Below are 13,411 nucleotides of genomic sequence, written 5' to 3' on the forward strand. Positions count from 1 at the left end.
TAGCTGATTCAATGCGTGTGTAGGCAAATGTACAAAACGAATTTATGTTTAAGATTAGAACTTTTAGAAAACAGAAATATTCAAACAACGAATTTTATGGAGGACAAGTAAGGCCATCATGCTGCAATCGTAACATTTGGAGACAAGAATTCGGTCTTTACCATCGTCCACTATTTGGAATGGAACCGGGGGAGAAAGTATTATCAGATGTTCATTTATATCACACGTGCGAGTGCTTGTCAACCAAAGAAAGTAATTCTGGTATGACGGGGTTTATTTATAGTTCACCATCATCGGATGGTGGAGTATTTCAAATCGCCCTGCGTCCGTGGTCCGTCCGTCCGTCCGTAAACAATTCTTGTTACCGCTATTTCTGGGAAAGTACTGGATGGATCTTTCTGAAATTTCATATGCAGTTTCCCCTTGGTCCCTAGTTGTGCATTGTACCTTTTTTTGGACTGATTTGAATTCAAGATGGCCGACAGGCAGCCATCTTGGATTTTGGAAGCAAAAGTTTGTTACCGCTATTTCTGGGAAAGTAGGCTACTGGATGGATCTTTCTGAAATTTCATATACAGGTTCCCCTTGGTCCCTAGTTGTGCATTGTACCTTTTTTGGACTGATTCAAATTCAAGATGGCTGACAAACCTTGGAGTTTGAAAGTAAAATTTTGTTACCGCTATTTCAGGGAAAGTACTGGATGGATCTGTCTCAAATTTCATATGCAGGTTCCCATTGGTCTCTAGTTGTGCATTGTACCTTTTTTGGACTGATTCGAATTCAAGATGGCTGACAGACGGCCATCTTGGATTTTGGAAGTAAAAGTTTGTTATCGCTGTTTCTTGGAAAGTACTGGATGGATCTTTCTCAAATCACATATGCATGTTTCCCTTGGTCCCTAGATGTGCATTGTACTTTTTTTTTGACTGATTTGAAATCAAGTTGGCCCACAGGCAGCCATCTTGGATGTCAACAGTAATACAGCACAAGCATATTTTCTTCGATATTCTATCATATTGATTCAAGACCATGTCCATTATCCACCTGTAACTGACTGCTATCTAATAATACTTTGCGATCTTTTTCAAATGATATTTGCTAATAGGTGCTTAATAAAAATATATTGTGCCATCATTGAGTACATTCAATGAAGACCAGTTCATGAACATTTACAAAACCTGTAACAAAAAAAAAATAAACAAATCTTCAAGAACTGAAAACAGATCCTCAAATGGTGGGCGCCAAGATCCCTCTGGTTTATTTATCTGCTGGAATGCCAAATTTCCATCACACGATATAGTTACCCGTTATAAATTTCAGCACAGGGGTCAGACACGTATACAGAAACACAGGGGGGAAGACAACTTGTCCAATTTGCTGACATATAACTAATTATAAGTATGTACAAGTAGGTCGATAGTGAGATTATATTAGTGCAAAAAATAGTCAAAGAGTCAAAAATATCCTTTACTAACCCTCCAACTGAGGGACATGCACTTACTTAATAGGTGCCGTGATTTGTCTGCTCAACACGGAGCAGTTATTATATTTTTGTCTTGTATGGTGCCAGTGTATGTATTTGATATTTTCATATATACTGCAGCAGCTGAGGTAAAAACAGATATACACAAGTATTTTTTAGCCCATCATCATCAGAACAATTTTTGTTGTCTCTATTTCTTTAGAAGTACTAGATGGTTCTTTCAAAAATTGCATAAATAGGTTCCCCTTGGTCCCTTGTGCCCATTTGATTAGGTCAGATCAGAAAAACAAAATGGCTGATAGACCGCCATCTTGGATTTTGACTTTGTAAGTTTGTTATCACTATTTTTAGAGAACTACTTAATAGATTGTTATCAAATTTCATGTATATGTTTACCTTTGTCCCTAGTTGTGCACATTTCATTTCATGCGTATGTTCCCTTTGGTCTCTTCTTGTACCCCTTTGATTTTGGGACTTCCAGGCAGCCATTTTGGAAGGTAAAGATTTTCATAGCAATTTCTGCAATGGAGTGTTCAAATGTCTTATCATTAAGAGCAAAAACAGAGAAGAGAGGGAAAAGATCCAACTTTCATAGAGCAAATAAAGTTCAAACAATGGTGGGCACCAAGATCTCTTTGGGATCTCTTGGTTTTTTTTTTGTTTTTTTTTGTTTTTTTTAAACATGTCCTTCAGGTTGGTAATGTCAGTAGAATAGAAGTTCTTATGACACCCAGAAGAAGATTAGAGTGTTATGTTTCAATGACTTCACAGTCACCTTCATTAGAAGAATTACCAGTGTGGAGCTTACTAATACTGATGTACAAGTATCTTATAGAGGTGATCTCCTGAGAAATCACATAAATATACTATGTAGGCAAGTTTGAAATCAAATTTCATGGCTTTGCATCTTGTTTGATGAGACAATAAAAGATTTCATGTAACAGTATTGATGTACATAGATATATATTTTTTATAATGAAATAGTTAACAGGGAAATTATCTCTCAAATTCAGTACTGGAACCTACCAAATGGACTAGATTTGAGTACACAGAACTAACACATGTTGGTGTAAATTTTATAGCAGTAGGTCAGAATACTCAGTGGTCAGATTTGACAGGATGTCAGAAAGCTCAGTGGGTTGATCAGATAGAACATCAAAGATCTTGAATATACATGTACATGTATTCATTCTCAAGATATTTGTTTGTTTGTTTTAGTAACAAGATTTGTAATAAAATTACAATCAAGTGACACTGATGAGATAGGAGATAATGCTGTAAGTGCTGATCAGGACAGTGTTGATAATACAGGACACAGAGAGGTGATAACAGAGACACAACACATTCCATCATGTCTAGAAGTTGATGAGGATGGTGACCTTATTCTTCAGAGGGATGGAAATTCTTTTAACAGTGAAGACACAGCAGTGATTACCCTGGGTATTACCAATAACTTTAACTTGTTACTGTAAATTCATGTATTTTTGCAGGGCTCAATTTTCGTAGATTAAAAAATTCTGTTGCATGGACACTTGATATCATGGATAAATATAGCTTTGTAAATCTGTTTAATAATCATTTTAACAGATTGTGGACATAATTAATCTTTGAAATAAAAATATCAATTAATTGAAAATAAATTTCCCAGGAAAATTAATGATATGCCATAATATTTACTGATAGTAATCACCAGTCAGTGGCAGCTTCATGGTTATAACTTTGTAGATTTATTTACAAATGCTAAATCACTGTCCCATATAAGCCTGCAACTTATGTTCAGGGAGAGAGTGACATGTTGGCACTTACCTTGGGTTAGTCTTTGTTGGAATTTCTTTCCTCACTTTATGTGTTTTGGCAAGATTTTCATATGATATTTTGATATTGTAGATTACTCCGCCAATAACATACAAGTTATAGCCCACCCAATCATTTACTGTTAATATTTGATGCATGTATCTATTTTCATTTTAGAACACAGTCTTGCAACAGAATTACAAGATGTCGGTGAACAGGTATACATTTTTGATATTTTAAATAGTTGTAAAATTTTTCGTGAATAACTAATTTTCATTTTCACTTAATCACATTTTGTAACATTCCCTAAAGTTTAAACTCTTACAGGAACAGAAATTTATACTTAATTTAACAGTTTATTTTCAAAATATATTTGGATGTGTATTCTGCAGGTGTGGGCAGGTGCCTTGCTGCTTTGTGACTTTCTCCTCCATCACGAGACTGACTTCTGTCAAAAGTCTGTCCTTGACCTTGGAGCAGGTACAGGTCTGACAACGATAGTAGCAGCCATGTTAGCTAAAACTGTTTACTGTACAGGTAAAATGCTATTTCATGCTGTTGCCATGCTACAGTGTTATATTTATGTATCCATGTCTATCTGTCCGTCCAGCTCCAAATCAGGGTGATATCTTGACAACATCTCATTAGATTTGGCTCATATTTACCTCATATTATCATAATATTATGTTTGATGCTTAATCATTATTAAGGTTTTCACTGATCAGGAATCAATCAAGAAAATGGCAACATAATCCTAATTTAAACTCAAATTCCATAAAACTACGACAAAATATGAACAGATGAAAGATTTACACACAGACTTCTGAAAAAGTACAAGGAGAATAAGACCAGGTGTTCTGGAAGAGTAAACATCTTCTGCTTCATCGACAACACCCACCATGTAAACCTTGGTCAATCCAGGTAAGTAATGTCACATTCTCAAAATTAGAACAAGGTAAACAAAAACGGAACCAACAGGCAAACTAACGAGCATCAAATACGTCCAGCTGCATATCGTACAACGGAACCAACAGGCAAACTAACGAGCATCAAACACATACATCTACATATCTTACAACAGAACCAACAGACAAACTAACGAGTATCAAACACGTCCAGTTTTATATCGTACAACGGAACCAACAGGCAAACTAACAAGCATCAAATACGTCCAGCTGCATATCGTACAACGGAACCAACAGGCAAACTAACGAGCATTAAATACGTCCAGCTGCATATCGTACAACGGAACCAACAGGCAAACTAACGAGCATCAAATACGTCCAGCTGCATATCGTACAACGGAACCAACAGGCAAACTAACGAGCATCAAACACATACAGCTACATATCTTACAACAGAACCAACAGACAAACTAGCGAGTATCAAACACGTCCAGTTTTATATCGTACAACGGAACCAACAGGCAAACCAACGAGCATCAAACACGTCCAGCTTTATGTCGTACAACGGAACCAACAGACAAACTAACGAGCATCAAACACGTCCAGTTTTATATCGTACAACGGAACCAATAGGTAAACTAACGAGCATCAAACACGTCCAGCTTTATATCGTACAACGGAACCAACAGGCAAACCAACGAGCATCAAACACGTCCAGCTTTATATCGTACAACGGAACCAACAGGCAAACCAACGAGCATCAAACACGTCCAGCTTTATATCGTACAACGGAACCAACAGGCAAACTAACGAGCATCAAATACGTCCAGCTGCATATCGTACAACGGAACCAACAGGCAAACCAACGAGCATCAAATACGTCCAGCTTTATATCGTACAACGGAACCAACAGGCAAACTAACGAGCATCAAATACGTCCAGCTTTATATCATACAACGGAACCAACAGGCAAACCAACGAGCATCAAACACGTCCAGCTGCATGTCACACAACGGAACCAACAGGCACACTAACGAGCATCAAACACGTCCAGCTGCATGTCACACAACGGAACCAACAGGCACACTAACGAGCATCAAACACGTCCAGCTGCATGTCACACAACGGAACCAACAGGCACACTAACGAGCATCAAACATGTCCAGCTGCATGTCACACAACGGAACCAACAGACAAACCAACGAGTATCAAACACGACCAGCTTCATATCACACAACGGAACCAACAGGCAAACTAACGAGCATCAAATACGTCCAGCTGCATGTCACACAACGGAACCAACAGGCAAACTAACGAGCATCAAATACGTCCAGCTGCATGTCACACAACGGAACCAACAGGCAAACCAACGAGCATCAAACACGTCCAGCTGCATGTCACACAACGGAACCAACAGGCACACTAACGAGCATCAAACACGTCCAGCTGCATGTCACACAACGGAACCAACAGGCACACTAACGAGCATCAAACACATCCAGCTGCATGTCACACAACGGAACCAACAGGCACACTAACGAGCATCAAACATGTCCAGCTGCATGTCACACAACGGAACCAACAGACAAACTAACGAGCATCAAATATGTCCAACTTTATATCACACAACGGAACCAACAGGCAAACTAACGAGCATCAAATACGTCCAGCTGCATGTCACACAACGGAACCAACAGGCAAACTAACGAGCATCAAATACGTCCAGCTGCATGTCACACAACGGAACCAACAGGCAAACCAACGAGCATCAAATACGTCCAACTTTATATCACACAACGGAACCAACAGGCAAACTAACGAGCATCAAATACGTCCAGCTGCATGTCACACAACGGAACCAACAGGCAAACTAACGAGCATCAAATACGTCCAGCTGCATGTCACACAACGGAACCAACAGGCAAACCAACGAGCATCAAACACGTCAAGCTTCATATCACACAACGGAACCAACAGACAAACTAACGAGCATCAAACACGTCCAGCTGCATGTCACACAACGGAACCAACAGGCAAACTAACGAGCATCAAATACGTCCAGCTGCATGTCACACAACGGAACCAACAGGCAAACCAACGAGCATCAAACACGTCAAGCTTCATATCACACAACGGAACCAACAGACAAACTAACGAGCATCAAACACGTCCAGCTGCATATCACACAACGGAACCAACAGGCAAACTAACGAGCATCAAACACGTCCAGCTGCATGTCACACAAAGAAATAGAATATTTCTCTCAATCAGATCACTATGGCAACCATAAAAGGTTAGAGAATCAAAGGAACAGTTAATACTAATTGTATGGGAGGAAGGGCATTATAATCTTACAGATATTTTCAACTTAATCTTATATTTCTTCAATACATGTAGATGTGACAAAATATTTTGTACCTAGATAACAATATTGATAACTTGTTTGTTTGTTTATTTTCTAATTCTGTAGTAGATATATTCACATATATCGATTATAAGATTGCGCTTTCTTACCAAACTTTAATTGTTTACACTGCAAATTTGGTAGGTATGGATAATTGTACTGTTTAATTTGTGCTTGTATATAAATACAATATATATATACATATACTTCAGTATGTTTGACAAAGGGATTTTTAAACATATGTTACAGATGTGGGAGAAAGTGTGCTCAGAATGGCTCATCACAATGTAGAGATAAATGCTGACCTCACATCAAACTGTCATGTTGTAGTTCGGGAGCTAGACTGGTGTAAAGGCCTTCATGTACAAGGTATAGATAACTACAGTATCTGACATCCTGTGGGACACAACATATTGGTTAGATTAACCACTTTGACACTAGGCATGACAAAATCCTATTTCTCTATCCTTTTTTTTCTTTTAAGGTAAAGGAAACTTTAGACTGAGTGAGGTGGACATCACAGATATTTTACAAGCCGAGGTTATCATCGCTGCTGATGGTAATTATGATGTCCCACACAAAAGTTCAGACAGAATATAAATAGTAAACTGATTATAGTGACACATAGATCCAAGGTTTCTGAAAGGTCAAGAAATACCAAAAGGTTTTGATGAAATTTAAGTACTTCATGGTTCAAGACTCGAGGGGGTGGGGGAGGGAGATTGGTAAGAATAAATATTTCTTGCATTACGTGTAATAACTCCAGGTAGTAAAATTATAAACACACCAGTATATATGACACAGTCATCCCCAGAATATGGCCTCTCTGTTTTATAGCTAAATATATTGCTCTGAAGTTTCAGCAATGTATTCGATTTCTTTCAATAATTTTTGTTATATTTATGGTTGGAAATCTCCCTGTTCTTAGTCATCTAATATCGTTTTGTATGAATATAGCACTGGATTTGTATATATAAATACGTGTATATATGTCAATGCAGTTAAGGGGCTGCAATACCTCAGTTGAAAAAGCCTACGTAACCTCAGGTGAAGACATTATCTACCCAAAGGCAGTTTGTGTTTCCCATGCAGCTGAGAAACAGGCAGGCTTTTCCTGTCATGGGCATGTTATCTTTATTACTGTGAATGGCATATGATGTGCCTTCTGCATGTTATTCAGTGAGGCAGCCACCAGCTATTACATTTAGGAGACCTAGACGAAAAATGACCATGGCTGGTGAGGGGGCAGTAAACTCAGCAAACCAATCAATGACCTTTGACCTTGTTTGTGTATAGTGACCATTAGCAATGTTCAATGTACAGTGACCTTTGAACTTGTTTTTATAAGGTAAAGTATGACCTACCGTATTTCTAAAGTATTGATCCGTGACCTTGTCTCTGTGTTTAGTAATCTATGATGATGATCTGACTGATGCCCTGTTCAAGACGATACACCTGCTGCTGTCAAAGGGACCACCAAAAACAGTGTATATGGGACTAGAAAAGAGGTAAAAATTATCGACGTGGTTAAGTACAGTGGAACTTGCTTAATATCATGTTCCACTTGTCAAGGGAAAATTTGATAATAAGCAGAACATGACATTAACAGGTGACACTTTTTTCAGATGTCAAAAACGGAAAGTCAACTATCTGATATATAAAACTCATTGGTTTTTTTCACTCTAAAATCTGAAATCTCGCATATGGAGAATTGACACAACTTTAAGACCATGCCCTGTCACCATTTCCCATCTTACAAGGACTGATTGATAAGTTGTGAGTCTTGTACTGAAGAAGTTAAGCAGGGTTGTCCTTTTTCAGCTCTATTATTCTCTGACTATTTAAGGCTACTTACCCAATGTCGTGAATTGCTGATATATCGTTTAGCACCAATATTATATTGTGTACACATGTATTGTGACGTTATTGTTATGTTGATGTCATCGAGCAGTTTTAGAAATTAGATTGGTATCAAGATGACGTTGATGTTTGTTGCTTCTGTCAATACATTGTTTTATTAGCTATTTATCCACAAAAACCCAAGAACTGGTGTCATTTGGTCTGCTTATGTCGAAGAGATAGCACTCTAAGTAAACAGGCAAGTGACTTTTGCAAAATGGTCAAAATCACTGAAAGAGCAGTGATTTAATATTTGAATAAGAAAGGTCTAGCACTGAAGGATATTCATGCTGACAAGGTAGCAACTCTAGGGAATGGTGCACCTTCATATGCTACAGTGAAATGGTGGGTGGCAGAATTTAAGTGTGGCAAGTAGAGCCTTGGGGATGATGCCCATCCTGGAAGGCCTGCCATTGTTGCAACCCCAGAAATGGTCAATGAAGTCCATGATATTGTTATGGCGTAAAGGCAAGTGACAGAGGGATATATAGCCAGTACATTTTGGAATTTCATATGAAAGAGACATTCCATTCTTAAAGAAGATCCTGCAATAAGAAAGCCCACAGCCTGTTGGGTACCAAGACTTCTGACATTTAATCAGAAGACACACTTTGTTGCATGCTAATCTGAGCATTTTAGAGGCAGATTTGCTAACTTACTGCAGAGGTTTGTGACTATTGATGAAACATGGTTTCATCATTTCACCCCAGAGGCCAAACAACAGTGTAACCAATAGAAACACTCTGGTTCATCCCGCCAAAGAAGGCAAAGACTGTATTACCAGCTGGAAAGTTTTTGGCCTTAGTTTTTTCTGGGATGCTGATGGTATTCTGATGGTAGATTATCTGCAAAAGTGACAAACAGTCAATGGCACATATTATGCATTATATCTCAAGCAGTCAGGAGAAAATATTAAACTCAATCACAGCGTAAAACTCAGTAAAGGTGTGTGTTCCACCAGGACCATGCCCCTGTTCACAATTCTGTCATTGCCTTGGCTGCCATTTACGCTTGTAGCTTTGAATTGAATGAGCATCTGCCTTATTCCCCTGATCTTGCTCCATCAGACTTTCATCTATTTCCAAAATTGAAAAAGGCCAGATGATGACCTCATATATGCAGTGGAGGAGTTTCTGAATGGTAATGAAAAGGACTTCTGTAAAAGTGACATTGAGGTCCTTGACAATGGCTGGCAAAAGTGTATAGATACTGAAGGGGATTATGTTGAAAAATAATGCAATATGTCCACTAAAAGTTAAACCCTTAAATATGGTGCTAACGACTTAACAATCAGCCCTTGTACTGTATATTATAAGTAATTGTGGTCCTCTTTTTCTTCACTCTCAGTTTTTTTACACCTCTTCCTAATATGAAATTGAAAAAAACTCTTTATAATGCCAAAGTTGAAGTTTACAAACAGTGATATCATGTTGAAGGTTTTGCTTTATGTATTATTTATCTGTTTTACACTTGTTTACTTATAATCTATCCGCAGACTGGTATTCACTTTGTCTGATCTGGATGTAGTCTGCCCTGCCTACACCCACTTCTATGAAGGCTTAGTTAGACTGCAGCAGCTTGGTTGTGAGGGGAGACAGTTTCACTATTTTCGGTTAGATGAAGACTTGCCTATGTACCTCAACTACAACAGGACCAAGCAATTGGTAATTCTGAAAGGAATATTTTCAATAATATACAGTTTCAGTAATGTTTATGATAGGTTCCCACTATTAGGGCTTGTGTTAACAATGTTGTTCAATAAATTAAGTTGTCAGAATGCTTAATTTGTTCATAATTTTTAGCCCACCATCAGACCTTCTGATGCACACCATCATCAGATGGTTGACTGTTCAAATCACAATTCATTCGTGGTTCATTATCACTATTTCTTGAGAAGGACTGGATGGGTCTTTCTCAGATTTCATACATTGGTTTCCCTTGGTCCCTTGTTGTGCCCATTTGATTTTTGAGACTGACCAGAAAAACATTATGGCCAAGAGTTGACTGTCTTGGATTTTAACTGTGAAAGATTGTTCTCCCTATTTCTTGAGAAGTGCTGGATGGATCCCTCTCAAACTTCTTATACAGGTTCCCCTTGGTCTCTAGTTGTGTATTCGATTTTGGGCCTGGTCAGAAAAACAAAATGGCTGAGAATTGGCTATCTTGGATTTTGACCATTTGTTATGGCTATTTGTTGATTTGCACTAGATGGATCTCTTTCCAATTTCATATGCTAGTTCCCATTGGTCCCTCGCTGTGCCTGTTTGACTTTGGGACTGATGAGAAAAAAACTGGATGACTGGCAACCATATTGAACCTTTAAGAGTGTAAGAGAGTGTTTAGGAGAGGAAAGGACAGAAAAGAAAGGAAAATATCCTACTTTTAAAGAACAAGATAAAACAATGGCGGGAGCCAAGATCCTTCTGGGACCTTGTGTTATTTTTCAAAATCCCATCTACAACAGTTTACACATACAAGATGTGTTATTTATGTGGTGTCACTTGTGTATATTGTTAAAATTAAATCCAAGGGTGAACAGGACTTATCAGGCTTAGAACCTTGCTTTTGACCATTACCTTAGATACTTTGTTCACTTACAACACAATTCCATGACAAGTAATATATTCTACCAAGCATTTTTTATTGATTTTTTTTATTTATTCTTATTGAATCATGAATAAGTAGGTAATGAATGGTATCTTTTTTCCATGTTTTTGAAGGAGTTCACACATACATGAATATTTTTGGCTTTTGATGATTCACCGACATTATATTGTGTTGTAGGAAATCTGGGCAATACAGTCTGTTATACCAAATGGATGACTGTGCCACGCCAAATCACTGGGTATATACATGGCCTGTTTATCATGAGAGGCCAAGATTCAGCAGAGGTGTTGTGAAATCTACAATCCACGTTCAGATCCAATGCTTGAAAGCAGTACCAGCGTGTACACTACAGGCCTTGATTCTACTCAGTACAAGCATCCACTGATTGAACAGAAAGGATGGAAATGGTGAAAATGATTAGCAGATAAAGGTGTATTACTGTTTAAATTGTTGTCTTTGCCCCCATGTGGAACTTTATAGATTTACAATGATATATGAACCGAGAAGGCAGTAACGTCCCACCTGACATTTCAGCAGGTTTTTTTGTCTGTTAGGAGGTGAACAAGGACAAACATGTTGAGGGAAAATTAATTCTATTTTAATGTTTTGTTATATCACTAAAAGACGACACATTACGGTTAAGTGTGACTTTTGTTTTCTCGACATTGAAGAGTTCTTCTTTAGAGTTACTTCCTTTCACATTTGTGCAGTCATAATTCCAGAAGGGTATTCAAAGTTTCATTGGCTGAGGTAGGTCTGGTTGGGGATGGATGGATTTTCAAAGCTGTAATCCACTCTGGTAGGACTGGTGAGGGACGGATTGGTGTTCAAAGGAAGTCCATTCTGGAAGGACAAATGGGGTGTTCCAAGCAAGTCCCTTCTGGTAGGACAGATGGGTGTTCAAAACAAGTCCCCTCTGTTAGGACAGATGGGTGTTCAAAACAAGTCCCCTCTGTTAGGACAGATGGGTGTTCAAAACAAGTCCCTTCTGGTAGGACAGATGGGTGTTCAAAACAAGTCCCCTCTGTTAGGACAGATGGGTGTTCAAAGCTGTAGTTCCTTCTGGTAGGACAGATGGGTGTTCAAAACAAGTCCCTTCTGGTAGGACAGATGGGTGTTCAAAACAGGTCCCTTCTGGTAGGACAGATGGGTGTTCAAAGCTGTAGTTCCTTCTGGTAGGCCTGGTGGGGATGGCTAGTCCCCTCTGGTAGGCCTGGTGGGGATGGCTAGTCCCCTCTGGTAGGCCTGGTGGGGATGGCTAGTCCTGGTGGGGATGGCTAGTCCCCTCTGGTAGGCCTGGTGGGGATGGCTAGTCCCCTCTGGTAGGCCTGGTGGGGATGGCTAGTCCCCTCTGGTAGGCCTGGTGGGGATGGCTAGTCCCCTCTGGTAGGCCTGGTGGGGATGGCTAGTCCCCTCTGGTAGGCCTGGTGGGGATGGCTAGTCCCCTCATTGGAAATATAACAATAAACAAATATTTTCTTTAAAATGTTTTATTTTGTTGAATTTTGGAAACAAGCATACAGGAACAATTACACATTCCACATGTATTGCGATCATGACAATAACATCACAAACGTGTACGTGACTTTGTCCAAACAGCATTACCTATAGTACATATCATTCTAATATGTGCGGAACAATAACATTCATAAACACCAGCCCTTACATATAACCATTTCCTAATTTCTCAAATTTTCTGTCAATTGCCGGGAATATTTGAAAAGCATTGAAACTTCATCAATACATGCCACCAAATAACAAACATTAATGATTAATCTGTTGGGTTTTTTTCTGATTATTGAAAACATGATCCAGATTTCAAAAAAAAAAAACTGTGATACATTGATTATGTTATAGAATTTTTGTTATGTATGTATAAAATATTGCAAGAAACTAGAATTCATCATCATGAACAGGTTTTCAATATATGCCATAATCTTAATAGAATTATCAAAAACATATATGAATGTATATCATTTACCACTTCACAAAATAAACATACACAGATTTGTATGACATCACAACTACAGTTGGTCACATGATACACAAGTTGTGGTGACCTCACAAATTTCTACCCTATGCACATGGATGATATAAGTATTGTTACAGGTACAGATTGTTAACAAATTACTTGCCATTTACCACCAATTTCAAAAATAAAACCATGAAAGTGTTTGTTCTCAGCCACAAAGTGTAACAAAACATATTGTGAAAATTTTTTGCATTAGAAATTTCACCCTCAGCAGTGAAGACATTTCAGAGGCCAAGTTTAGGGTACAACAAAGAATACATAGGTAGCAGATGTATCCACATAAATAT

At 38.4% G+C, this 13,411-nt stretch overlaps 1 protein-coding gene across 1 annotated transcript; it reads left to right on the top strand.

Annotated features, from left to right (window-relative positions):
- Nucleotides 1–179: 179 nt before the first annotated feature.
- Nucleotides 180–11,725, top strand: LOC132547669 (methyltransferase-like protein 22). The gene is made up of 9 exons (XM_060211456.1): nt 180–261; nt 2,702–2,923; nt 3,455–3,495; nt 3,670–3,814; nt 6,836–6,955; nt 7,071–7,145; nt 7,995–8,094; nt 9,981–10,149; nt 11,270–11,725. The coding sequence occupies exons 1-9, from the start codon at nt 180–182 to the stop codon at nt 11,306–11,308; spliced, it is 993 nt and encodes a 330-aa protein (XP_060067439.1). The 3' UTR covers nt 11,309–11,725.
- Nucleotides 11,726–13,411: the final 1,686 nt, after the last annotated feature.

The sequence above is a fragment of the Ylistrum balloti genome, unplaced genomic scaffold, assembly GCF_031769215.1.
Source record: "Ylistrum balloti isolate Yb309-2 unplaced genomic scaffold, AGI_CSIRO_Ybal_v1 Utg369972, whole genome shotgun sequence".
Taxonomy (NCBI): Eukaryota; Metazoa; Mollusca; class Bivalvia; order Pectinida; family Pectinidae; genus Ylistrum; species Ylistrum balloti.